Consider the following 27,804-nt stretch of genomic DNA (forward strand, 5'->3'; position numbering starts at 1 on the left):
TGGTAAGAATTAGGGCCAAAAAAGCAAAGTGAAATTTACCTTTCTGCTGCCAGTGCCAGTATTTGCCTTTCTTGTGTTTCCAGAATTCAGGTGACAAACCTGTATATAAACAACCCTGCAAACCCCAGTGTTTATATACAACTTGTATATAAACAACCCTGCAAAGCCCAGTGGGGATTCCATGGTGAGGAACCACTTCTGTGCTCTGAACACCTGCTGAGATCTGGCTCTGCAGAGGACACAGGAGCAACTTCGGACAAGTACATACACAGCACATTCACCAAAGACAGTGCAGACAGGTTGTTCAGGCTAGCAAACCTGCCACTGAAATAAAATGCATTTTGCTCAGAAAGAACACATAGGCATAAAAAAGATCTTTTATTTTAAAAAAGATCACTAAAAAAAAAGTGAAATCTCGAAAATCTCGAAATCAAAAAATCTCGAGCAGAATGTAGAAGTGTCTTTTGTAAACAGTTGCCTCAAGTACATATGCTGCAGGAGCCCAAGTCAATACTCTCTCACAAGGTAAGTTTTTTTAACAATATTTAAATCACAATAGTCAGTTCTGCCTCACGAAATGAGCTTCTCTGAAGCCTGAGTTGACAGCATGTGACACAAGCCTAATATTGTCTCATTTATTACAATAACTTATTTTCAGAAATTATCCTGGAGACTGTTGAATCCCCAGCATTACACATCTGAGCATCTCCACAACCTGAGGAGAATTAAGAACAGGGGAAAAGAGTAAGATAAAAATAACCTAAAATATGGACTTGCAAAAATGGTATATTATGGGGAAGAAAAAAGTAGTAGATACACAAGAAAGCAAGGTGTTTTTTTTTTTCTTTTCCCAAATTTATCTTTCTTCAAAGAATGGCAGTTAAGTCCTCCCTAAAGAAAGCTTCGTGGAAAAAGGAGATATATAAAACTCACAGGAACTCAATTCCCATTCCAGTCTACTTCCTTTGAAAAATACATTCTTCTTTATATTTATTTTTGCCTATTGCCCTCGGTCATCCAGTCTCTAAAATGCATTTCCATCAGGCTTCTGTCTCTCCAGTCACCAACATTGACAGTGGGGATGATTTTCTGTGGCTTCAACCACTGAACAAAACGCTTCATTTCCAGGTAACTGCTGTGTTCACTGTAAGGAATCCCTGAAATGAAAACAAATCACAGCCATCTGTCAGGCCACTGAGCTTCCTCCAAGCCTTCCAGCTAAGAAATACTTCAGATAAAAGGGTTTTTTTCAATTCCTATTTGGGATCTAAAGTTTATAGCTAAGGTAAAACACCTCCCTCCCTCCAATTTTCCCTTCTAGGAAAATTACCTAGCATTAAGTCACCAAGTCATTCATCAGTGCAAGCTAAGCAACATCAGTGACCTGGTTAAAGGGATGTTAAGGGTTTTAGCTCCACCCACCAATAAAAACAGAGAGGAAAGGACATTCTCTCAGAAACAAGTAAGACACAGAATGAAATCTTGGCTCTGGAACTACACTGCCACCAGCATCAGTCAAGCCAAGACTCCATCCCTGAAGTCTGTACCTATATCAGGTGAAAGTTTTTATTTGCATGACAAGGATAGGGACAAAATGTATGTAAAAATCTGCATTTATGGTGTTCTCGATTACTCATTTCACAGATCCCTCCTGAAGAGATCTGTTCAGTTTCTCAATGAGTTACCAGAAAAAGCAGCAGTTACAAAATCAGTAGGAGTTTCCAGAATAAAAATAGGAAAAGCATCCACACAATGCCAATGTACTGAATCTTTGCCACTCTTATACCATATATAGTGACTTTTCCTCTTGTCTGGGGCTTGATATCCTCCAGAGAAAGGCATGAATCAGAGTAGGTCCACCCCGTAGGTTTGAAAGCCAGAATTTGATCAAAATTCTCAGAAAACTTACTCAAGTGATCTTGCAAGCCCTGTGGAAAAAAAAAGCATATATTTAATCCCATTAAATAGCTAATTAGACTAAAGGTTGGCCATTTCATGATGGAGAGGATTCAGACTACATTTTATTTTCATTTGCTGGTATTTTTTAATTTCAATGATCATCTACCTTGCAATTATTAATGACAAATATTGACATTTAAAAAACAACTTGTCCCTTAGGATCTCAGTTTCTTCATCTGAATTAATTCTTCATTAACATATGAACAGCTATGCACTACAGATCAGAACACATAAGGAATAATCACATCATCTTATAGACCTTGCTCCACAAACCATTCACCTCCTCCTCTAAACCAGAGGTCAGCAGCTGAGTGGAGATAGAAGATGGTGAAATGCTGCTTCAGGGCAAAATCATCACAGAGGTTTTGACACCTGCTTATGCCCACAAGTAACCAGATTTAATTAACCTACGCCAAAAAACTTACAGCAAGCCAGTGCACAAGCTAAGTATTGCTCTGAGCACTAAACCATGTTTTACCACCTCTCCAAGACAGGAAGGAAGTCACTTCTGATCTTCTCATTCTAAAAAGGAAATTACCTTGAAAAAATTTCCAAGTATGTACAATCCTATGCCTGCATAAAGTGAAGTCAGTATCGCTTCAAGTTAAAAATAGAAAATCAATTTCATGTGTCCTGTATAAAATCTTACAGGCAAATTCCTAATCTGAAAGCCCTACAAGGTTACAGAACTCAAAATCAAACTTTATATTAGCAGGAGAGAGAGGAATACAAAATAAAGTCTGATTAAAAAGGAGGGTAGAGGGGGATAGATGGGCTGTGACAGAAAATTATCTAACCTGTCAGACACTTGAGAACTCTAAAACAGGGCAGCAGAAAGCTGCCACATTTAACAACACCTTCAGTACAATGTCCCGTAGCAACATACAAAATCCATCAAACCAGGTACAAAAAAGAATTTTTAAAAGCCGTAACACAGAAGACATTTCATTCAGCAACAAGAATTATGGCTCACTGCTGTGACTTTCAACACACTGTGAATGTTCAGTCCTCATCTGATTAAAGGTATAATTGTAGCAGCCTAATTCTCCTTCACACTTCATTTTGGGAGCATTAACATAGATTAAGGTAATTGTTCACATATTTCCTCCCCTTGCTCTAATGAAATCTAAATATAGTACTTCAAATGCAATGATTATTATATTAACAATGCTAATCCACTTTTAAGTTTTGTTATAAATCAAGTGTGCAACAGTCACATTAAGGATGCAATTTCAAGCATATAAAAAAATTATTTTTGCATTTCAATCACTTTCACTTCTGAAAGTCTCACCTCAATGCCAGTACAAGACCTTGATGAGTTAAACAACATGAAAGATTCATAGACCCACAAAAGTCAGTTCCCTGGAAAGTTTCCACCACATAGTCAAGTTAGGCAAAAGCCTCAATTTTTGAGTTACAAAAAAATTGTTTGTTGCAAAAGAACCATGCATGCATTTTGGAAAAGATGGCCTCTTTCCCCAAAACAAATGACTGCTGTGTTTGCTCATAACAAGTCCATTTTAAATACACATTCAAATTTCTTCATTTATTGCTTTAGCCAGCACTGCTCCAAACCTTCACCCTTTTGAATGGAAAATGTATTTCACTGCTACACCAACCTCCTTCAATCACCATGACAGCCTGATATTCAGAGTGTCACTAAAGTCAGCAGTGTACACAAACAGATTCCACAAGATGGGAAAAGACTCAAACATGATTAAATATTTCATTTACCACCAGCCCTAACACCACTTAAACTCATCTGGCTTATTCAAGAACAGCCATTTGTCAGTACACACAGCAATCCCTGCATTTTACTGAGGTAAAACCAAATACTGCAGTCAAGTACCACATCTCCGGGTTGGGTTTTTTTTTTAAAATATTTTCTTAATGTATCTCAAATCCAAAAGTAAGATAAATGCTCATATGACCTCATCTTTAAGCATTTAAAATTCCTTTTCAGGGTCCAGGCATGGCTTTTGTCACACTGGAGATTGGTCTAGAGCCTCCTGATGTCAGAGGTGAGACCCTGCCTGACACAACTGCCTCCCTTGGGAAGTGAAGCTGCCCTTGAGGGTTCCTCCACCCCCTGAAAGTCCAGCTGTGTGAATATCCACACGTGCTGGGACATGGAGACTTAGCAACCCAGAAATCTGCAGAAGAAACTCAAATCAATTCCTGTTTAAGACAGCACAACACACTAAAAATAAATCCATACATATTTCCATTACTCATTTTCTGCTCCACCACAGAAAACATCACAAAACAAGGTTAAAGCATTAAGATACTAAGTTCCCTCTCCTGCAGCTCCATCCAAACCATATAGCCTTTTTTACTCCTTTTTAGGTCAATTCTGACCTTGACTAGTCCTGCAGCTAAATACCATCTTGGTCTGAAGGATTTGCTTGAGATGGCACAGCAGGCTTGAAGCAAAACAGGAAAATTAATCCAAGCCTGTAAGGTATAAACAGCCACGTTTTTTTTCCTCCTTACAGGTTACTTTAATCTAGAGCCTGCTGCTTTACCTTACTGCCCTTCAGTATTTTGTCTATTTAGAATAACCTAGGAATTAGTCATCTTTCCAAATAAAAAAAATTCCCAGAAAAAATGCTCAACAACAAAACTCAGTGTCTCAAATCTCAACCAAATGTGCATTTGAAATCAACTTAGATGAAATCATGTTTTAAAATTAACCAGTTAACTTGCTTTTGTGAAAAATATTAGAGAACTGGTAGTTGGCCATGTTCATAGGCTGCCTCAAAACAGAGGCTCACAGGCAGAAAATCCTTTTAGATTTTTCCTACACTGGACCAGGTAAAAGGCTGAAAACAGGAACTCCATTTCACAATATATTAATTGCTAAGAGGACAGATCAGGCAGTCATTACATAAACCCACTTCAAAAAGGACTGCAAAGAGCAGGTCTTTGAACAAGCCTCACCTTACCTTGTACAAGCACCACACCATGTTTGGAGAAGTTATTAATGTTTAATTGCTTTTCATTTTCAATGTATTGCTACATGTCAAAGCCCCACTAAATAAATATGATCTGACAAGAGGTTAAAAAGCACCAAACACAGCACTGGTTTGGAAGAGCCAAGAGAATTTTACTAGCACGTTCATCAACAGCCCATATTCTGAACTTACCTTAAAATTAATTTGCATCATGGGAAGAACATGAAGCAAAGTGCCCTTCCAGTCCACACTGATGAGGGAATTGACAGCTGCTGACTCCAAGCACTGCAGGGTTTTGTATTTGTCACGGGACATGCTTGCCTTTGAGCCCAGAACTTCAGCAATTGCTTCAGGATTCATTAGGAAGAAATCAGATAGAGAAATTTGTAAGAGTTCTTTTTTGGCTTGTTTTGGACATAGTCCTGATTATTGTACAAGATAATTTTTACTATTAGAAAAGAAATCCACATTCAACAGGATGTAGTGTTTTGTATTCTAACATTAAGAAGAGAATCCTATAATGGGTGTTAAAAACCTTTGTCCCCTACATTTTAGCAGCAGAATTTTGTATAACAATTGGAAAAAGAAGGAAAACTACCTTGATAAATTCTAAGTTACATTTCTTTGGTAGAATGTTATTGAGGTGAACTGGTATTTATTCCAAAGATACCAGAAACGTGCAGTTTTTGGAATATGTGACAAACAGCCCACACACACTGAAGACAGACTAAATTTCAGTGAGAGTAAGTTTTGTATTGATGATTTTAAATATGCACTATGGTGCACATCTGCCTGCTCTGAGGCAGACATTTGGGCAATCATGTTGGCTCCTGGTGCTGTAACTGACTGAAGCATAGCACACAAGATCTTCTCTTGCATAGCACACAAGATCTTCTCTTAGTCAGAACAGATATATAATATAAACTGGAAGGAAAAGCTCAAAATAGAAGTCTAAAAATAACATCCTTTTGCTGTTTCTTGAAATTATAAGGAACAAAAAAGTCATAAAGACCTCATTTATTTATTTTTTAATTGCTTTTAGCAATTTTCCCACCACAATCAAAGAGGTTCATACAATTAGTATATAAACTGGCCACATGTATATTCAGTGTGGGGGGGAAGGCTGCAAACATGGTAGAACACTATTTCTTTCAGAAAGCTAAAACTTATTGATTAGAAAACCTAAAAAATAGCAGGAGGATTATTAAATACATTCAATTTCTTTACACTATATCTGAACATTCAGACTAAACAAATACACTTCTTTTACATACCTAAGAAAACTTTTTCTTTTCCAATGGAGTAAGTGCCACAGACAACTAGAGTTCGTGGGTTTAAAGTCACAGTCTCAAAGGCAATGTTGACAGCAAACTGGATAACCTCTTGTTGGGTAGGAAAAGTGTACTCAGGGCTACAGTATCTGGGGCAGGGAAACAAAATAGATCACTTTGTTACAAAAGAAAAGACGTCTAAAATTGCCATGAAGGCCCTCAAAGCTCCATGTACTCAGGAAGTGAAAAAGACAATACTCTTCTATATAATAACACTATTAGAAACACTGAGGTGCCCAGAAATTGTTGCAACAAAAATCACACTGAGCATATATCATTGTTTTCTCTACAACTATTCACTCTCTGGTAATGAATTCTGTATTTTCTTCTTCATAAATACCAAGTGCCCTTGCAAGCTTGATATTTCTGTCACGTCCTGAATATATCCTTATATCTATTTTTTGTCACACACACAAACCATAATGTAAGTCATTACTCATTCACAGAAACACATGGAACAGAAATGAAAGTCTGCAGCTGGGCATTAGTCATCATTCACACAAAACCAATTTTATATAAATGAATCGGAGGAAGGTCTAATGAAAACTCCCAAAACTGATTCAGCCTTTTGGCATTCTTTCACCTTTGAATTCCTTCTTTTTGTAATACAGTTAATCCATTGAAAACTAGTCTTCCATAAACCTGAACATTTAATGTATGCGTTTTGATACCATAAATTTAATACCACTTATAAATAATATGGTGACCTGAGCAAATACTTCAGCCTCTTCTCCACCACCCACTTTCATTCTCTAATGTAACAGCATAACCAATGAACAAGCTACACATACACATACTTTTAATAAATCTCTGCTTTTATTCAACACTAAATAGAGCTAAAAAGTGTTACCACAGCAATGTCATTTAAAAGTACATTTATTTGGTTCATATTTGGTTCAAAGCCTTACGAAACTGAAAAGACTAAGAATAAAAACAACAAAAAAATCAATTTCCAGCCAACTCACGTGGTATCCAGGTAAAGGGTGTGGATTTTCTGGCCCATCAGAGCAGGGTAGCGCTCCATGGAAGGGTCTGCTCTGAAGTCCCCTGTGTGCAGAATAACAGCCCCACTTGGCAGGTAGAAAAGGATCATTGCTGCACCTGGACAGCTGAAACAAACAAACAAGCCCCACACAAATTATGTCAGCTCTCTATACTGATAAACTACTTTAAGAGATAGACCACCCTTCAGCAGTAGAAACATGGACAGAACAGAATTTTAAATCACAGCTGCTATACAGACTAATTTAGCTAGGATTTCTGATTTCTAAAGGAATTCTGCAGCTAATCCTATGGCCACACACAAGCTTGAGTTCTCACCTGAGATGGGAAGAAAAAACACAAAATCCACATCAACAGTAAAGATATCAAATATTACCTGCCTTTTTGGGGTGCCCCAACCTTGCAGGCATGGCACAGATCCTGCCTCAGCTTCAATCATTCTATCATTTGATTCAAAGAGGAAACAGCACACCAAAGAGAAGCAGCATTCTTGCTCAAGACAAACAGAATTATATTGTTGCAGATTCATCTCTCTTCCCACAAGACTTATTGGAGCATTTTGTTCTAAATTCTATTTGCAGATTTTAAATGTTGTTTTAGATCCAGAAGCCCCTGGTTATAAATACAACTCCCTTACTGGTGACAATGAATCCATTGTGCCTTCTGCAGCTGCTTGACAAAGCTTTCTGAAGGGGAAGACTGGAAAACCTGAGTGGGACTATTTTAGATATCAGTCACCTACAAAGGGTAAATGAAATCTCAAAAAAAGAAAAACTGGCATGAAATGAAGTTAAAAGGACAGAACTGGTGAACTCATCAAGAAGCTGAACTTTGTAGCTAAGGTATGCACAGCTTTTAAATTGGAGCAAAGAATCAGAGGGACAAAGAGGAAAAATGAGATTTATACAAATTACATAAGCAACAAGGCTTCCTTTGTTCCTAGAGATGGTTCTCAGAGGACTTAATGGAGTTTTATCTCTCCAAGTATAAACAAATCCTACACTAAGCAATGTTCAAACCAGCTGTGACAGTCCTGCATTTCAATAAATGCACTGCAGGGCAGGGAGTCTTCCTCTAGCCCATGGCCAAAAAAAAGTACCAAGAGGCAGAACAAGAGCACAGGACTGGAGGTCAGGTGCTACTGAACTTTAAATCCAGCATTACCACATAGTGCCAGTCTAACAGACAAAATCTCATCCTTTATCACCAAATTCAGTAGAAATCTTGTCCATGTTTCAACAGGCTTTTCTTCAAAGTCCAATTTTCATAATGTTACCTAGGTTATGTCTTTCACAGGATCCAAAGTACCACATTTTTCTTTAGCTAAGGATTTCCCTATCATCAGTTCAAGCTACAGAAACCTAATGTATCTGATAATCAAATCTACTAGGTTCCCAACTAGACACCAAAAACCAGAAGTGTTCAGACCACTAGGAAATCATTCAACCCTCAAACAAAAATTACGGAGCTACATGCGGTTAACACAACGTACACAAAAGAAATATTTAATTAAATTCAAAAAATCCCTGTTTCATTTTTGGAGATAACTCACCTATTTCAAAAGCTAACTACCTGTAAGAAATTCTCCACAGGGAATGCAGTGATACTTACTGATTGGCATCAAGCAACAGCACTTTGATCCCATTGACCACACACTGTGTGTCCATGGGCAGCACGTGGACATACTGCTCCTGCACCCGGAGCTTGCTCTTCACCAGATTGCCAGTTATCTGCAACACAGACAGGATTTAAAACAGGAACAAAGGCTGAAAAAAGCACTGTTCATTATAGAAACAACAGCTCTCAAAGCCAGACTGGCTTAGAGAGAAACTATAAGGCCCTGGGTATAGCCAAGCCTTTCAGCAGCATTTCACATCTCATAAAGCAAACTGAGAAAAGCTGTCTTCAGATACCCCTGTCAACAGGCTGTGGATTGGAATCAGAGAGGAGGCAAACAAGGGGGAAGAAGATCTGTTGCACACTGTCAAGTTAAGAGGAAGGGGTGGGTAAAACCTTCTTTAACCAAGTGAAGAAGTTGCCAGCTAACAGGCCCCTGGACCTTATCGAGGAGGGCAGCAGTCACTCCAACTGCAAAAGCAATACAGGACACAAGTATTCCAGGAAACTGCCAGAATGAACCATAAATAGGTTTTTTTGATGCAAGCTCTGGATGTGCTGGTTAGGCAAGGTGCCCTACCATGTTACAAGTAAAGAAGAGCTGGTTGGACCTACAACAGCTAATGGCAGTCGTGTCATTCAGCAGCCCAAAGTACAGGACACAAAGCATCAGTCTGAAATAATTCCACTTGCTTAATGTGGAAAAGAGATGGCTCATACAGAATCTATTTCAGACTTCCATCACTGAAATAGTTTAGAGACAATGCAGCCAGATTCTACATGATGCACGCATACAAAAAAAAAAAAAAACAAACTACAATGGCAAGTTGCAAAACGAGAAATTTCAAATGTATTATTAGGGAAGAAAAAAAAAACAAAAAAAAAAAAAAAAAAAAAAAAACAAAAAAAAAAAAAAAAAAAACACCAAAAAAACCAGAAGAAGTAAGCACTGCAACAGGTTGCAAGGAGATATAGTAAAATCTGGCCAACGTTCAAAATTTGACTGACAAAAGAATCCCTGCAGTCTGATCTAACTTTGAAGGTTCCACTGTGCAGGAAATTGGTCTATGTGACCTCTACAGGTCCTTTTAAAAGCTGATTTTTTTTCATGGTATCTAGGGAGGGAAGTTTCACTAATCCTCTTGATCAGTCAAATCAAGGTAAGGATTTCACACAAACAAAATGCACTTTCCCCTGTACATATCCACTGACCCAGTAAAGGACCCCAACCACTTGATCTTCTATTTACTTCCATCAGTACTTCCAAAAGTGATGGATATAAAAGGACAAAAGCATATGGATATAATGGTATCTAGTAATCTTGAAAAGCCTTACCTTATTACAGTAGATTGGAAACCTGAAGTTTTTTGTTAGTCCACTGTAGTGGTCAGAGTGAAAATGAGTAAGGAAATAAGCTGTGCAGCCTTCAATTTCTCCATACTGGAAGGCATCAACTGTAAAACCAGTTCCTACAGCAAAGAGGGAAGAGAATCCAGCCAGTAAACATGCAAAGTCCAGAACCAATTTCTAATCAGATATTGCTTTTGTTTTTTCCTTTCTTCCCAGTTAAAAGGTAATAGTTATTCTGCACACAACCGAAGGAGCCATTTAAAGATTAATGTGTTTTGTGTAGCAGTCAACAGTGGCAAAAGGAGATTTTCACAAACTAAAATAAAATTTTCACAAAGTGCTCACAAACAAATACTTTCAAAGGCCTCCCAAATATGTTGTTCAGCTGCTCTCTTATACAGATGGCAACCAGTTAAGCAAATAAGACACATTTAAGAAAGCAGTTATCAGGAGTAACAATACTGACGTCTAAAATTAGGACAAAAACACAACACTCCAGCCAAAATAAATTAACCTCTAAGAAAAACCAAGTTACCTCTCACCTGGTATTTTCTTGTAGAAGGGGCAGTGTTTTTTTCTTGGCTCTTCACCTGTAGTAGGTAATTCTTTAAATTTTTTTCTCCACCTTCGTTGGCCACCAGAAGGTACATCTGCAATGGCTTCATTTTTACTGGAACTTTCTGAAACTGCTTCCACATCTCCCACAGACCCCTCAGCCTTCCTTTTTTGCTGTCTGGGCCTCTTTCCATTAGGAGATACTGAAGCTGGTATCTGCTTCTTCTCCTTCAAACACGCCTCTCCTTTGCGTTCCTCCTTTGCTTTGGGTTTTAACCCAAAGAAAACACCAATGTCCATTTGTTTCAGTTCTTTGGCAGGACTGGATTTGGTGTTCACAGTTGCTAATGAAAGAGATGGCTCTGATTTAGAAGAGGTGGGGCTGGGAAAGCATACAGCAGCTGTACTAAGATTTCCTTTTTTCTCCTCTGCTGTCTGCAAACTCTCCTGGTGAGCTGTTTTATCAATTGCACTGGCAGTCTTTTTATTTGTACCACTTAAAATGTTACTTGGCTCCCTCAAAACATTACTCTTCTGTGTCAGAAGGGAGCCAGCATCTTCTCTGTCTAGCAGTGATGATGTACCAGTAAGACTCACATATGCAGAACCCAGAGCACAAGCACCAGCATCTTCTGACTCTGTGGCTCCTGCTTTGGCAGCAGAGGAAATCAATTCTGGCTGTTCAGGCTCCCTGTAACTACAAGCAGAAGAGGATCCACTGGTTACCACCCCTTGCTGAGGATCTAGATGGTCCAGTGTATTTTCTTCCTCACAGAGGGGTTTTTTGGTTATGAAATTTTCCATTTTTGCATGCTCATACTGAGGCTTCCTCTGTGAGAGAAGTTCATCAAATGTTTTAAATGTCACAGAATCGGAGTCTTCTTCTGAGTTCTGCACTTCGAATAATTTAGTCTGTGATACTTTTACTTTTTCCTCCTCTTCCTCTTCACTTTCCTCAAATGTACTTAGTGGTGAGTATGAAATTCCATAGTCATTGAAGTCCACTCCTGACTGTAGCAGACTTGGCTGACTTGCATCTTTCTCCACACACAGATGTTCTGCTGTCTCACTTTCTTGAGAGGATGCAAAATCAAAAAATTCAAATTTACAATGATTATCTGCTGTCTCTGGAAGCTGAAGTGTCTGCTGAGGTTTTTGAACACCTGCAGAAAAGGAAGTACTTCCACTAATTGTATTTAGAGACTTCATTTGTGGTGAATTCCGTACCATTGATGCACCATTGTCATTTGGGGCGTGCTTTATTTTAATAGAGAGTTTCTCCTCCCCTGAGGTTTCCTCTGCATAACTTGGGGAGCAGCTGGGCTTTGCAGCAGTAGCACATGTCATCTTCATGTCCACAGTGGTTCCCAAAGGGTTTACAAGGTACTCCCCTGCCCTGTTTGCTGCAAGCAGAAAATGGCTGTAACGCTTGTAGTGGGATGGGATGGTGGAGGTGCACTGCAGACCATCAGGACACTCTGTGGAAAGAGCCACACAAAAGTGAAATGTTAATACCTTTGCAAGTACAGTTGGCACAGTTAAAATAGAAATCTCATGTGACACAACATTTAGGAGCTTTTATTATAAACACAGCTGCTGGAAGTCAGAAGACACAAATAAAAAGTAATTTTCAAGCCACCACTGCTATGACCTGAGTAATGAGAAGCTTCCAGTCTAAAACCAAACAGCTGCTGCTCACACAGCACTATGCCTGAATTATACAGCCCATTAACAACTTGACCCTGTTTCAATGCTGAGCTCCTTCAATCACATGGCTTCTCGTCTAGAATTGTCTCATATTCAAGCAACAAGCTCAGAGAAGTGGCACCAGAAACAGCCAGTACACTTCAAACACAAATAACAAACAAAACCACCAAACCTCAACTCTGAATTGACCTGAAATTCCATTTTAAATTAACTGATATTACACACGAAGAAAAAAAAATAAAAAAGTTGTGCATTTACCTATATGAAGAACATTCAGTGTTGAGATGCTAGGAAAAAAAAAACATCCATAGCACTTTCCTAGACCTTTCCCAGTAACAATTTGCCAGCCCAACTTTTCAGGCTTTTAAAGTGAATGCATAAACCCACCAGAAAGATTTTGCACCTGTTAAGACAGAAATGAGGTGTTAAAACACCTGCCTTAAATTAAAAGCACTGCCAAAATCAGCATGAAAGGACTTACATGTCATTGCTCCAAAGAAGAAAACTCAAGGAATGTTATCAAAATAGAAAAAGCTGGTTCTATTACTTAAAACAGCCTTCACTCACATTTCCTGACTGTATGCTTTCTGTTTTACAAAAGTTGTGAGGTGTACTAAGGACATAAATTGGATACCTGAAAGTGTTTAGATTGGTATTTCCCCATGAAACTAGAATTTGGAATGTGTCAGTTTTATTCTTCTTGTACAGAGCTCAAAATAAAACAGTTTTTTTATGATACAGGAACGTTAGGCTCTATTTCTATACAATATTTCTAAATCATAGTGGGCCACAAGGTAACATTTTAAGTAAATTGGCATATTTCATCTTCCAAATGTCCATAGACAACTGAACAAATCACATATCAACATGAATACAAGATAATAAAATCTACACCTAAGGAGATAGAAGCTTCATGTCAAAAGTAGCACCCTTGTGCCTGAAGGTTCTTTTCTGACACTGTCATTGCAACAGGTTTCATTACTTTAAATATGCACCTTCAGTTTGTTGAATGAAGCACTAGAATTTGATAAACAGCCATGAAACTTTAGCAGAGTTTTGAGATTAGATTCTGAAATGAGATTTTCATGTCAGATTTCCATGTTTTTCACAAAGAAGCAAAAATTTTGTACAAAAATAGGACGGATCAATAACAACATAATAAAACATGATAAAAATCATACCAACTACCATTTCAGATCTTGAGCTGAATATAAAAACGAGGTTTACAGCAACATTTCATGAGAAGTCTGTAAGTTTTCTCTGAAGGCTTTTTTCTTACTCCGTTCATACCTTTTTCAATGGGTCCTGGAGTTTCCAAACATTCATAGACGTGCCACTGGGGTGTCTGGACCAACAGCAAAGAGAAGGGCATCTGGCAGCTGGGACAGAATCCATCGTGAACGGGCTTTGCATTCTGTGAGCTCTGCTCTGCCAGGCTGCCCACACTGTCCTGGGAGTGCACACTGCTGTCTTCTTTACATTCATCCCCATCCTGACCTGCCTGTGAGCTCTGCTTGGCTTTCTGAGGTGTACCAGTTTTTTCTGTCGATTTCTTTTTTCCATTTCTCTTTCTTTTTGGCCTGCCCTTGCCAACACTTACTTCCTGCACAGGCGTGGAGATGCTCTGTGAGTTACTCTGATGCTTTCGCTTCCTAATGGATTTGTACTCCCAAATGTCCTCTTCCAATAAAGCATCTTCAGACATGTCAACACATTAAATATTCCCTTTTCTTCTACACAACAGTTCACAAACCTGCCTTTCCTCCCACTAATATATTTACTCTTCCCTCCACTCTTCACTATCTGAGGAAAAGCTCCAGAAGCCCATGTTAAAAAAGCAACACTGGCCCACAAACCAAGCAGCAGTCCCTGATGGGACAGGAGCATGGTGGATCCTATCCCAAAAATAATTCAATGAGCCTCTCTTTGTAGATTTGCAATTCCTCCTGTTACACAGGGCCTGACTCTGCAAATCCTTCCAGGTTGAGCCATTTCCTTCAGCTTGCCCTCAGCATCGTCAGCTCCACCCGGCAATGCGGGGGCAGGAAGACTTTAAAAATTCCTCCCCGAGCAGGAAAAATTTTAAAACAAAACAAGCAAGAATTCAGCTACGGGATCATCGTCGGGGTGTCCCGGGATGCTCCTCCAGAGGGTCCCGGTGTTGCTCCACGGTGTGTCCCAGTACCTCCCGGCTCCCTGGGATGTCCCGGCGCCCCGGAGCGTCCGGGATGCCCGTAGGGATGTCCAGTGCTCCCGAATACCCCGGGATATTCCCTGGATCGTCCCGGTGCTCTGGAATATCCCGGGATGTTCGCAGGGATGTCCCGGTGCTCCTCAATATCCCGGGATACACCCTGGGATGTCCCGGCTCCCGCCGGTCCCGCGCCCGGCGCCTCCTCCGCCGTTTCCCGCCGTGGCCGCGCATTCGCTTCCGCAGGTTCGTCACCGCGGCTGTCGCTCATCTTCTCCGCTTCTCCCATATATGCGCCGCAGAAAGCCTCACATCCCACCGTTTAAATTACCAGAGCCTGATTTCGACTTTTTCCGGCGCTGCTCAATTTTTACGTCTTAAAAACGATAAAGCAGCCGGGCGGGAAACACTGGCTGTGTTGAATCTGCTGCGCGGGAATCTCCACCGCGGGCTCCCTCTGGGAATGTGCTGCTGTGGAAACCAAGGATACGTAAAAACACGGAATACGTGAGGAGTTCCGGCTTTAAGACAGACGAGTTATTACGTGTCTGTACTTTGTGCTTTATTTTCTTCTTGAGTCGCCGTTTTCCGCGCCGGCGCCGCGGGCGGTGCCGAATGTGCGGCGGTGAAGCGCCAGGCCGGTAAACAGCGCCCGGGTGCGGCGATGGCGGCGGGCGGGCTGGCGGGGCTCCTGCCCGCCCAGACACAGCTCGAGTACGCGCTGCTCGACGCCGACACCGCCCAGGAGAAGGAGAACCTGGTCTACCAGTACCTGAAGAAAATGGACAGCCGCGAGCGGGACCTGACGGTGCCCGAGCTCGGCGGAGGTGGGTGGCGCGGCCCGGGCGGGGCCGGGGGGCTCTCCCCGTGAGGGCTTTGCCTGGAGCTGCCGCTGCCTGCGAGGGCGGGCAGGGCCAGCCCCGGGAGCCGCTGGTTAAATGACACCTGAAATACAGGAGAGGGCACTCCTGGGAGCGCCAGGAGCGAAGGGCAAGGCAAAAGAGCCCCTTTAAACATCCTCTTCGTGGTACTGGCTGGAAAAAACACGTTTTGTAAAGGCGCTCTTCTAAATCTGTTTCCATCTGTGCTGTGAATTTCTATCTGTCGCCTGTGGTCACAGTGAGAGCCTTGCTAACTCTCCCTGCGTTCTGTGACCTCGCTTGGTTTCCCGGAGCATCCCTGAGGATGTTCCCCAGCTCTCTCTCTGCTCCATGACTTAGCCTTAGCGCTTGCCAATTTTCATGCCCCGGGTAATACAAACTGTGCTGGAGATGTCATTCTTCGGTGGTTTGCCCCTCTCACATTTCTGTCTCTCCCTGTGGCAAGGAGGAAATCCAAATGTAAGATCTTGCAGGTCCTGCTCAGGGTGTTTGTAACCTTTGAGAGGCTCCCTGCAGCTGTGGGAGCTCACATCACACTGCAAGACAGCTCAGGAGGTGAGCTTCAGGGTTAAAGTCACACAGATCATGGGAATGAATTACAGATTTTAACCTGTGGAGCAAAAAGGAATGCTCTCTCTGTCTAGATTTGGGGCCCTAAATTGAATTTTAGCTTTTGCCATTACTATTGTTTCAGTGTTCTGTCAAGGCTTATTTTCTCCTCTAAAAACAGCTCAAATAAGTACCCCATATCTATAAAAGGTATTTTAATTCTAGTGAAAAGGGGAGAAATTATGTAAAATATATAAACTACCCTTTTCTTTTGAAAAGTGAACAGCAAAGCTCCCACACTGTGGGAGTAATGCATATACTTGAATTATTCTCATGATTCTCACCAAAGCTAATCGTGTGTGCATCCATTTATGTTTATAAATATATAGAGAGAGAGAACAGTCCTCCTCTTAGTGAAACACAAAACAAGCCTCCTGCTGACTTGAGTAGGAATAGCTTCTGGAGCTGTAAGAGTTTATTTTCTGAAGCTGTCAAAGTGAAAGTTCAAAAACCAGTTAGCTTTGCATTTTATCATAACTGTCTTTTCCTTTTATAATTTTCAGAAAAGCTAAGAGATAGTACTGGCAGACCACATTCTAGATATTTATTCCTTATCTTGATACCTGTAATGGGATCAGAGGAGGAAAGAATGTTTTCATGTCTCATGTCAAGTGTTTAAAATAAATGACCAGGAGTACTGTTGCGTGAATCTGAAAAAGTTGTATTTCTTCCCATGTGACAGAATTAATTGATACCTTTGAAAATCAAGATCAAAATTATAAGCACAAGAATATTCCAATCTCTAAAATCAGTTCTTTACAGAACTGCTGGAAAAAATCATTAAGAGTTTAACACTTTTGAACTGTTAGTAGCTTTTTTGTGAGTTTTAAATAATTGATTGTTACCCAAATGGCATTGTTGGGGGTTGGATAATGTAGATCATGTTTTAAAATGTGTGAAATTTGTTCTGGGCTTACATGTTCTTTCAATTAAAAAGTGCCAATATAAAAATACAAACTACATTTTCATGTGACAGTGAATCTTATTGATAATATTTTCATTTACTAATTATGAAGAATTGCGGAACATAAGGATGAGGGATGTCACACTCTTTTTTTTCTTTCTTTTTTGTTTTTAATTTTGTGTTTAGGTTAAAAGTACCAGGAACATTGTGTGGTGTTGGTGCCTTTCCCTACCCTTCCCCTAACTGTCTGTCACTGTTCTCTGAATTCCAGATCTGCAATGGTTAAACACTGAAGGTCCTATTTCTCTCCACAAAGACCTTTGTGGAAAAGTTGTGGTGTTGGATTTCTTCACTTACTGCTGCATCAATTGCTTGCACCTGCTGCCTGACCTCCATGCCTTAGAGCACCAGTACTCTGATAAAGGTAAAAGTGCTTTGGCTGGCTCAGAACAGAATTTCCTGGCACTGTTGCAGGCTGAGGAGCTGAGTCACTTTGTTGCTGGTTGCTGAACTGCTGGCTGTATTTCAGGGGTGTCTAAAAATGTCTTCTAATCTTTTAAGTAGCCTAAAAAAGGTGACTGTGTGTACTTCCATCACATTTTTAAATGGGTTAAATAAAGTGTCTGTGTAGTTAGGCAAACAGGATATGTGCTTAAAGCCCAAATCTGATGCCTCTATAAATAAGGTGACTCTCAAAAAGCTACTCAAGAATGTGAAATACAGGCTCAAAGAAAGGTAACTTTCTTTCCTTCACTGAGAAACCAGCTCTGAGAAGAATATAGTGAAGGTGGTAGAGTGGATATAGACAGGTGGTGGAGTAGGATGTATAACACTTTTTTTTCCATTGGAACTGGAATAACAAAACTTGTAAGCTTAATGTAGAATTTTTTTGGTATTGGCATCATGTTGTATGCCATTAATAGCCCTTTATTCTAGAGAGGGAATTATGGTCTTTAAAGTCACATCTGAAATGAGATCAGTCTCTCACTCTGACTGAACAAAAATGAAGGGTAATTTCTGTTTGGAATGCAGTGTCTTGTCATGATGGCTTGTCAGAGATAAGCTGGAGTCTTACACAGAGTGTGTCAGCTGCTCACTTATCTGGGATATTTTAATTGGCTGAACAGGGAGATGAAGAACAGAGTTACCTTCAGTTCCGAAATATTGTATTAAATACAATATATATGTAATAAAGAGCATTAAAATGTTTGATTCTCCATTGGTGTTTCTGATTTGTTCAAATGCCCTTACATGGAGTATGTTGAAACTTCAGCTGGGTGATCACCAGAGGGAAGTTTAGGCACAGGAGGCTGTAATGTCAGCGTGATCTTAAATCATTATAAATGTTATAGCACATGTGCCATGGCTCTATTGTCTGGAAGTTCAGGAGATCTGTTTCAGAGTGAAGACTGCTTTCCATAGGATTGAATGTCTCTCAGCATCTTTATCTGATATGCTCTCACTGCTATCTTCACTGGTGCTATTTCTGTATTTCAAGTGGCATTCAGAAAGTTATTTTAAACCCCAGTGCATATTCAGTTCATGTTATCAGCAGTCCAGAAATTACTTCTATAAGAGGAAGTACTTTTTAATATTCAGAAATAGCTTGGCATAAATCCAGTGTTGTGCTCTGCTATAATCCTTCAAAGAAAGTGTTTTAAATGGAGTGTATATTGTTATTTCTGAGCATTGCATCCATCATTTCCACAGCAGTGTTCCTCATGAGAGGATGTTGTACCTTACTTGTGCTGCTCAGGTGTTGACTATAGAATTTTCTTTCTAGCTTAAATGATGTTTTTGAAGGACAGATACAAGCACTGGTGCTGATCCCTTCGCAGTTAAAATATTTGACCTGCTTTTTAGATTTCAGCAGATTGCACAACTTTAGCTGTCTGATACTGCAACATTCTGTTCCAATAGAGTTGATAAGACTGTATCAGTTATAGTGAATTTTTAATTTTTCATTGTGAAATTGTTATATTAAGCCTACCTTGTTTGTCATGAGTGTTGTTTGTCATTTTGTCATAGTTGTCAGTGCTGCCATTTTTATTTGAAACACTGAATACTGTATTGATTTTGGAGGCCTATTCATTATATCTTTAACTATTTGTCCAGAAGCAGATATGTCCAGGTAATTCTGGAATTCCAAGATTTGGTGTTATTTTTGTGGCTTCTAGTTAACTGTGAAGAAGAATTTTCTAAAACATTCCTGTTGTATACAGGAATTAGAAGACAAAGAGGTGTCCTAAGTATCTTAAAAAAAACCCTCAGTATCAGTTGAACAGCTACAACCTACCCACAATTATTTTGAAAGTATTTTCTAGCTTAGTATATAGAGGGTCAGGAACTGAAAACAATTCACATCAGCCAGCTGGGGAAATAATGGTCCTAAAATTTGGTAATTTTACCTAATAGTTATTTCTGAATTTCAGTATTTTCTGTACATAACTATCTATATTCCTATAATGTAATTGTGTTCTGTTTGTTCAAATCCTCTCTCCTTCTGGGAAGCAGTCAGATTATGACATAACTGTAGTTCATTTTTCCTTTTTCCTTTTTTTTTAAATTATTATATATATTTAAATACATTTCAGTGGCACAACTTCATTTTTCTCTGCAGATGGTCTTGTTATTGTTGGTGTCCATTCAGCAAAATTCCCAAATGAAAAAGTTGTGGATAACATTAAAAGTGCTGTTCTGAGGTACAATATTGTCCACCCTGTAGTAAATGATGCAGATGCAACACTGTGGCACGAGCTGGAAGTGTCCTGCTGGCCAACCCTGGTCATTCTTGGGCCTCGTGGGAATATGCTGTTCTCTCTTGTTGGAGAAGGACACAGAGAGAAATTGTTCTTATTTACTTCTATAACACTGAAATTCTACAAGGAAAGAGGACAAATCAAAGATAACAGCATTGGAATAAAGCTGTACAGAGACTCCCTTCCACCTTCTCCTCTGCTGTTTCCTGGCAAAGTGACTGTAGATGATTCAGGAGGAAGGTTGGTCATAGCAGACACTGGGCACCACAGGATTTTGGTTACTCGGAAAAATGGACAAATTCTGCACACTATTGGAGGTAAGGACATATCTGTAAGTTTATTATAGCAATTTCAGTTTAGGAGTAGAGGCTGTTTGCTGATTCTTTTCCTACAGGACCTGGCAGTTTGTAAGCATTGCCAGAATTTTGTTTTGTACTAAAATCACTTTGACTCCAGTTGGAGGGATGTGGTGTAAGACCATCAGTGGGAGACTGATAATGCAGTTGTCAGAGATGCCTAATTGTTTTTCATTGCTTCATTGACTAAAGTTCATGTTTTCATGTGATGTCCAATATGAATTACAGAAATGCACTTTGTATTCCTGTGAAGGAGTTGCAGATGGTTTTAGGTGTGCAGGATATACATCTGCATCAAGCAGCAAGGTTGGAAAAAGACCACAGATTGTAATGCCTCCCTTTCCAATAGAAGTTAATTTTGAGTTGTGGTGGTGGTGTGAAAAGAGGTTTTTCATGTGTGTTTTTTGTTTGGTTATTGAGTTTTTTCAATGGAAGAACATTCCTGTTTAGGATGTCCTCTGGTTTCAAAAGCAGAGGAGAATTACTGAGAACAGTGGCATTCCAGAAGTGCACAGGCACCTAAGAATGCAGTTGCCTTAGTACATATAAAAAGACCATCTCGTCAAATCTGAGATGATAATGTATAAATAAGTTATGAAAACAGTAAAAATATTTTAAATTTAGTTACATTTGTTACAGATTTTATAAATTACACCTCAGCTCTAGAAAACTAACATCCATAGTTGCTTTTGTGAAGTAACAATGTTCTTTACAATGCAAATGAAGACAATCTGCACACACTTTGTATGCTTTACTGTTTCACAAATGAAATTGTTCCTTTTTTAAACCTATTAAAATGGTCAGTTACATCTTAGTGCAGCAAGGATGTAACTGTTAGGACAACCAAAATAGACAGATTTAGGAAGCAGCTGAATCCTCAGATTATTGAAAACAATGGTTTGTTTATGTCTCAGGATCAGGACCTGTGTGCTGATGTGTCCTGTATTACTTAGTCTGGAATTGACTAATGCCTGCCCCAGGGCAGGATCCTACAAATCCTATAAAATACTCTTCTGTTTAAAGAAAGGAGGAAAAATTCTGTTGCTATTTGAAGTAACACTGCATTGTCTAGACAGGCTATTTATCCAAGTTAAACTGATTTATCATTAAGGCATTAGTCTAAATACCTTTCTCCTGTAGGATGTGCAAATAGAATTTCTTACAACAAATATGAGAGAATTTCTGCTTGATATGTGAGAATAAGTCTCTGCCTACAAGCTACCCTTTAGTGTTCTGGGGCAGTCATTAAACAGGAATTCAGGAGTGTCCTAAGCTCCAAACTGGTACCTTCCTTCCTGTGGCATTGTGTGCTGTTCCCTTCCCTGGGAATGTGCACCCTCACACTTAAAGGGGAGCTGCTGGAATCTGACAGGAATCTGACACAGCAGTGCTTCAGTCCTGTGTGTCTGATAAGGTCTGAATTGATTTCTGACAGGAGGTTGTAAAAGTTTGTGTGTTTCAGTGACTCAGTTAAATGATTCAGTGGGCAGAAAATAATGTAATGAAGTTGATAAAGCAGTAATAAATGTGGGCATGCACAAAGGTTGAAATTGTTATTTGAATCATAAATCATGGTACACACATAACTCATACCTAAATGTCTTCTGCTGACACATCCTGCTAATGCACTTTAACTGCTGCCTCCTGAAGTACAGTGCTTACCTTCAGGCTCTGTTCCTTTCTATTTCCTGGCTGTTGTGTGCAGAAGAATGCCACTCCATCATTCTTAGTGTTCTTTTGTGTAATTAATTCCATAGCATCTTTTCCCTAATTAGTTTACTTAATGAGAAAATGTTGCTAATCAAATACTAGTTTCATTTCTGATTACACCAAAATCTAAACCAATGATATGGAGTTGAGCTTTGGAATTTTTTTTCCTGTTGGCTTGCTTTGATGTAGTCAAGAATAAAAAAAAAAAAACTTTTTTTTTTTTTATTTCTGTCTTCCATTGTTGCTTTGCTTTTTAGTGCAATTTAGAGCCCTTTTAGGACTCCTCTAGAACAATTTAGAACCCTATTAAGACTTCTCTTTAAAATATGAGCTTAAAAAAGCAGAGGACTTGTGCAGAATGAGTTCAGAGCTTAATAGCACCACCAGGCTGTTTTGATTACATAGCACAGTGACTAAAATGAGACTACACCAAATAGTAATAATATAAAATGTATAAGTTGCTGCTGTGAAAGCAGCTCCTGGAATATGTAATTCTCCTAGAGGTTTAAATGTGTGCACTTTATTTTTAAAGTGACTTTTTTCAAAAATTACTTTTGAGTTTGCTGTGTTTTATTTATAGGTCCAAACAGTGGAAGGAGAGATGGAGGATTTTCAGAGGCAGCTTTCAACTCCCCACAAGGAATTGCTATAAAAAACAATGTTATTTATGTAGCTGATACAGAAAATCACCTAATTAGAAAGGTAAATTTTCCATAAGGAAATTAAAAGTTTAATCTCTTATACTGTATTCTGCTACACAGATGAAAATTTACACCATATGAATTACTCTCCAAATAACATCAGAAAGGAAATTTGGTTCACTATCTTATAAAGAAATGCTGTTGTGCAGGGTTTTTTAAGGGCTACATATATTTTTGTGCTTCCTTTCAAATGCAGATGAGGTGGTTTATTCCTTAGAGCATAACAGGGTTTTACTTTTAGTTTGTTTTTTTTTTCCTAGTCACTCTTACTTTCCTGTTTTGAGAAACATCTATTCTTAGTACTGGAAGCAAAAACTGGTTTTGTTTCACTTCCAGTAGTATCAGATTCTTATCTACAGTTATTGTAGTGCTATGGTGCAGTGAATATCCAAACTTCCCTTGGCTCTCCAATGCAGGTAAGTGCCCAGAACTGGCTGCAAGTGTTTTCTTTCTGATGAAACACTTGCAAAGTTTTAGCATGTAGGAATTGGATCTTACATTAGGTTAGATCAAATTCAGGATAATCAGAAGGTAAATTTGGTGATGCTATATAATATTGCCTTATTATTTAAAGTGTTGTGTGCATCTCAAAAGATCTTGGCCTTGGTTCCTCACCAATATCCCATTTGTGATCAGAGGAGGTGCACCCTTAATGCATCTCAGATGCCTTTGTACAGATTATTTTATATGGAAATGGGTAATACTGTTACAGTATGTGAGTTATGTCCTATTCCTATATGAACTTAAAATTTAAAAACCATATCCATTGTTTATCTAAGTATTTATCCAGAAATTTGTGATGATTTCTTCTACAGCTGTCAAGCAAATGCTGACAGAGCAGTGTTAATTTTTGTTGCACATGGAATAGAATTCCATGTACATGTTTTTCATCCTGCCTGCTGCTTCCCTACCTCCATACTCCCTATCCATCAGCAAGCATTGTGGTGAAATTAATTATTTCCCTGAAAAAACCCAAACAAATGCCTGATATTTGTTAGGATTTCTCTGGTTTTGACATGTATCTCAAGTTATCTGTAACTTTGGTCAAGTTAATTTCATACATTCATTTAATGTGTCAATTTGCTTCCCACAGATTGACCTGGAGTTGCAGGTGGTGACCACTGTAGCAGGCATTGGGGTACAAGGTGTTGATAAGGAAGGTGGAGCAAAAGGAGAAGAGCAGCCCATCAGCTCTCCATGGGATGTGACCTTTGGAAGTTCAAGTACTGTATCAGTTGAGCTTTAACATCTCATATTTACACTTGTGACTGTTTACTAAATGTTTTCCTGTTTTGGTATTAATTTGAGACAGAAGAAGTAAAGATTTACTGTAAAACTCAGTCTAAAACACAATAGTTTCTATTGCAAATGGTAACTGCAATTCTGCTTTGGATCCTGAAATGTTACTTGATGCAAGAAAAATTCTTTTGTGTCAAGTTATGTAGTTACTGGATCCAAACACAGAAGGAAATAATGATACTTGTGTTAGGCCAGTGCCTTAAGCCAGGATCACTTCAGAAGCAGGTACATTTTACAGGAAGTGAGTATTGTCTGAAAGTTCCTTTCCTTGACTACACAGACATGTCCGACCACCTGTAAATATTTGAGTTTAGGAAGTAAAAATAATTTTATTGAGGACCTCTGTTTATTCCTGTTTATAAAATCATTAGGCTCAAGATCACTATAGAGTCAGTCAGACAGGAGAGGAATACCTTAGCACAAACCATGCAAGCATCAGGAGGTAAAATAAATCTTTGTATAATAGGATGCAAGAATCAACTTCTGAGGACTTAAGTAGCTTTCTTTCCCAATTCACTTAACACACACCTGAGCCTGGCATCTCATAGCTGCCATGTTTTCAGTGTTACTGACTGGGAGTTGAAGCACAGTTTTCTCATGTTTGCATTTCAGTCTAATTTAGAAGTTGCAGATGCCAGTTTATGAACAATGACAGAACAATGCTTTGATGTGGCATAAAACCCTTAGGTGGGTATTTCAGACATGAAAAATTGACTTCCAGTATTGGAATTTCTTTTATCTGCAGAAGAATGGGGTGGGGAAGGAGCATGATTTATCTCTAATATCTTGATATTAGAGGTGCTTTTCAGGTTTAGTAACATTTTGCTGACGTGGAAGCATTTGTTAAAATCTTGTGTCAGATATGGGGGAGGAAAATACACTGAAGTGTGAGGGAACCTAGAATCACAGAATGGTTTGGGTTAGAGGGGACTTTAAAGACCATTTTTCCCGCCCTTCTGCCATCAGCAGGGACATCTTCCATTAGACCAGGTTGCTCAAAGTCTCATCCAGCCTGATCTTGAACAATTCCAGGGATGGGGCATCCACAGCTTTCCTGGGCAACCAGTGCCAATTCCTCACCATCCTCCCAGTCAAGAATTTCTTCCTAATTTCTAATGTAAATCTGCCCTTTGTCAGGTTGAAGCCATTTCCCCTTGTCCTATCACTGCATGCCCTTATCAAAAGTCCCTCTGCAGTTCTTGTTTGGCCCCTTTATGTACTGGAAGGTGCTCTAAGGTCTCTTCAGAGTCTTCTCCAAGTCTTCTCTGAACAACTCAACTCTTTCAGCCTGTCTCCATGGCAGAGGTGCTGCTCCAGCTCTCAAATCATCCTTGTGGCCTCCTCTGGCCTTGGTCCAACAGGTTCATGAAGCTGCTTCAGAAATGCTCATAGGGTAGAATCTTCTGATACAAATACATTATCAGTGTAGACAAAGTACAACCTGCAGCCTTGGGTACTTGAGCAACTGGGATGTGTTTCCAGATTTAACACTTCCATTAACATGTCTTGTACAAAAAAAAGCACTTTTTTTCAAAGGTCTGGTAAGCACCCTTATAGTCTGTGTTAAGCATATGGAATCCTACTTGGAAGGGCAAGGAGAAGCACCTGAAAGAGAATCTCACTACATGTGGGCTGCTGCTAATGCAGGCATGAGTTTTACTGAATTTTGTACAATCTGATTTTCCTTTTGTGAACCAGGAGACTTGTGTGGCTGGATGGTGTCATTTTCAAGAGATCTTGAACCAGAAAGCTGATCCCTGTGGGATGTTATTGCAGAGCTGTTTCACAGATCAGCAGAGGGGACTAATAACTGATCAGTGCTTCAGAAACTTGAGCTGGTTAACAGAACTATTCAAAGTATCCTATAATTTTACTTTTAATTTTTCATGATGCTGTCTTCTGCTTCTGTCAGTAGTTAAATATATGATGATATTTTTTTTAGCTTTGAGAGCTCTGCTTGTTAAATGTTAATTGATATGATAATTGTTATCAACATGAACATAGTATTTACTGAGTTAGTCACCTGTAGAGGATTAGTCATCTGTACTGTTCAACACTGCTGAATTTTAATGAGCATTTGCATAGAAATCAGATCTGAATGCACTTTATTCAGACCTATGCAGTTTTTTTCATATTCAATTAGAACCTACTAGTCAGCTTGCTATTTAGATTGCCACAAAATATAATATAAGCTGTCAGTTAAGCAGATATTAAATCAATTAATTTTTTTACAGGATAATAAGCCTAATAGATAAAATGGGGGAAAATATACATTACTGTAATAGCAGTAAATTCTAAAATTCTTTAGAAAACGACAGCTGGAGAGAGTTGTAAAAATGCAGAGTTATATTGAATGGAATGTTAACAGGAATCTGTCTCAGAGTATGAGGAACCAGGGCTGCAGTGCCTGTCTAGCAAGCTTTTTTACTGTCATAAGCTGCAGTGACTTATTAAAGTTTGTTACCAGACATCAAAGTAGTTTGTCAGAAATGCAGCAGGGTTTGCCAGGGTTGCATTGTTGAGTTGCAAATTGCAAAGTTGAGTTGCAGCTTGCTTGAGCATTGTGGGATCTTCTGCTGCCCTGCAGTATAGCATAGAGTGCATTTGTGCCTCTCTCAGTGCTGTCCTACAAGCTTATACCCTGCTGTCAGAACATGAAAACTGGTCTGCCAGGGTCTGTTCAGGCACTTGGATGGATGAAGTAATTTATGAGAGTTTCAAAAATTGCTCGTTTCCACCCACACAGCAGTGTCCTTTTTTTTTACATATGCTTATATCTTTCTGTGCAAGTTGTAGGAGTTAACATGCACTTCAACAAATGTAGGTTCATTATTAAAAATTTTAAAAGTTTGATTTTTGTGTTAACTGCTGTGTCATGTGGGAAATAACATACCTTCCCATATTCCTTAGTTCTATGCATCTTAAACTACAGTTTCAGAAGATAGATTTATAGTTGTTTATTTAAATATGGCTTGTATAGTTTTTAAACAAGTGATACTTCTGGGAGTTTCCTTTCAGTGTCCAAAGCTGTGCTATCCAGAACATGGAAAGGAGAAAAAGGAAGTTGAAATGTTTAAGCAAGTTATGTACAAAACTAGATAGTATTAAACAGCTTATGCTGACCTTTTTCAAAGTCTCCAAGGGGAAAGGTTTTTCCTCTATCACTGACAGTTCTTGAGTTTACTCCTACATACAGTTTAGAGTATGTACTGACCAACTGAAAAAAATATATTTTTTTTTAAAACCTTAATATGTAGGTGGTTGAGAAATGGAAAATACTGAGAGAAACTTTGAGGAGGTGGATAAGTTAATATTCAGAACTGATGCTATATAGCATTCTTTTAAGTAGCCACATAGTATTTTCCTAAGTAGGCTTTTGTTGCCGTGTTCTGTACAGATGCTGAAATCTGAGACAGAGATGAAGCGAGTGTGAAACGCCATTTAAACCAAATTTGGCACAAATCTCTCCCTTTGAGGCAGGGGAGTTAATGGAGACAAAACAGATGGTAGGATTCACAGTGTATTCTTCCTTGTCATCTTTTTTATTTCTTTAGTTGTGGCCACTGAGCTTGTGTTTTACCCTCCTGTTAAAATTCTTGAATGAACTTCATGGATTAAATTCTGGCTTTGCTGAGGTTGGTGCTGAAATTTGCATTGATATAGATTGTGTGGGAAGTAGAAGGGGAGGGACAGCAGCTTAAAAATACATTACAAAATTACTGTGTGCTTTTTTAGCTTTCTCTGTTGTGCCCTTCTATTTTTATTTAGTGGGTGTTGAAAGCAAGTGATACTTTAATGCACAGTTGATTTGAGCATGAAATGTTCTTGATAGCTGCATTCTTGCTGGAAGGAGCAGGACAATGACCTGTGCTTGGTGACATCCATGTGTTTCACATTCCAAAACCTGGTTTTAAACTTT

General features: G+C 39.1%; 2 protein-coding genes across 3 annotated transcripts in view; one reads left to right on the forward strand and one right to left on the reverse strand.

Annotated features, from left to right (window-relative positions):
• Positions 1-359: 359 nt before the first annotated feature.
• Positions 360-14,803, reverse strand: DCLRE1A (DNA cross-link repair 1A). Of its 2 annotated transcripts, none has more exons than XM_058810601.1 (9): positions 13,766-14,803; positions 10,756-12,246; positions 10,199-10,332; positions 8,858-8,976; positions 7,210-7,353; positions 6,188-6,333; positions 5,106-5,260; positions 1,910-1,928; positions 360-1,157 (listed from the first exon to the last, which is right to left on the reverse strand). In XM_058810601.1, the coding sequence occupies exons 1-9, from the start codon at positions 14,178-14,180 to the stop codon at positions 991-993; spliced, it is 2,790 nt and encodes a 929-aa protein (XP_058666584.1). In that variant the 5' UTR covers positions 14,181-14,803; the 3' UTR covers positions 360-990. The 2 variants fall into 2 exon arrangements, with proteins under 2 accessions (XP_058666584.1, XP_058666583.1); XM_058810600.1 differs by having other exon boundaries at positions 1,787-1,928.
• Positions 14,804-15,330: 527 nt separating this feature from the next.
• Positions 15,331-27,804, forward strand: part of NHLRC2 (NHL repeat containing 2) — a 30,728-nt gene continuing 18,254 nt past the window's right edge. Inside the window, exons 1-5 of the mRNA XM_058810605.1 lie at positions 15,331-15,493; positions 17,332-17,484; positions 19,681-20,136; positions 22,466-22,587; positions 23,680-23,809. Coding sequence (XP_058666588.1) covers positions 15,331-15,493; positions 17,332-17,484; positions 19,681-20,136; positions 22,466-22,587; positions 23,680-23,809 — 1,024 coding nt within the window. The remainder of the gene's footprint in view (positions 15,494-17,331; positions 17,485-19,680; positions 20,137-22,465; positions 22,588-23,679; positions 23,810-27,804) is intronic.

This window comes from Ammospiza caudacuta, chromosome 9 (assembly GCF_027887145.1).
Source record: "Ammospiza caudacuta isolate bAmmCau1 chromosome 9, bAmmCau1.pri, whole genome shotgun sequence".
NCBI lineage: Eukaryota > Metazoa > Chordata > Aves > Passeriformes > Passerellidae > Ammospiza > Ammospiza caudacuta.

Excerpts from the sequence above, each read along its gene's own strand:
- DCLRE1A (XM_058810600.1), bottom strand. The coding sequence starts at position 14,180 with ATGTCTGAAGATGCTTTATTGGAAGAGGACATTTGGGAGTACAAATCC. Across the intron at positions 7,354-8,857 it reads CTGTTGCTTGATGCCAATCA|CTGTCCAGGTGCAGCAATGA; the intron begins GTAAGTATCACT and ends TGTTTGTTTCAG. Across the intron at positions 1,929-5,105 it reads TGATGCAAATTAATTTTAAG|GGCTTGCAAGATCACTTGAG; the intron begins GTAAGTTCAGAA and ends TTTTTTCCACAG.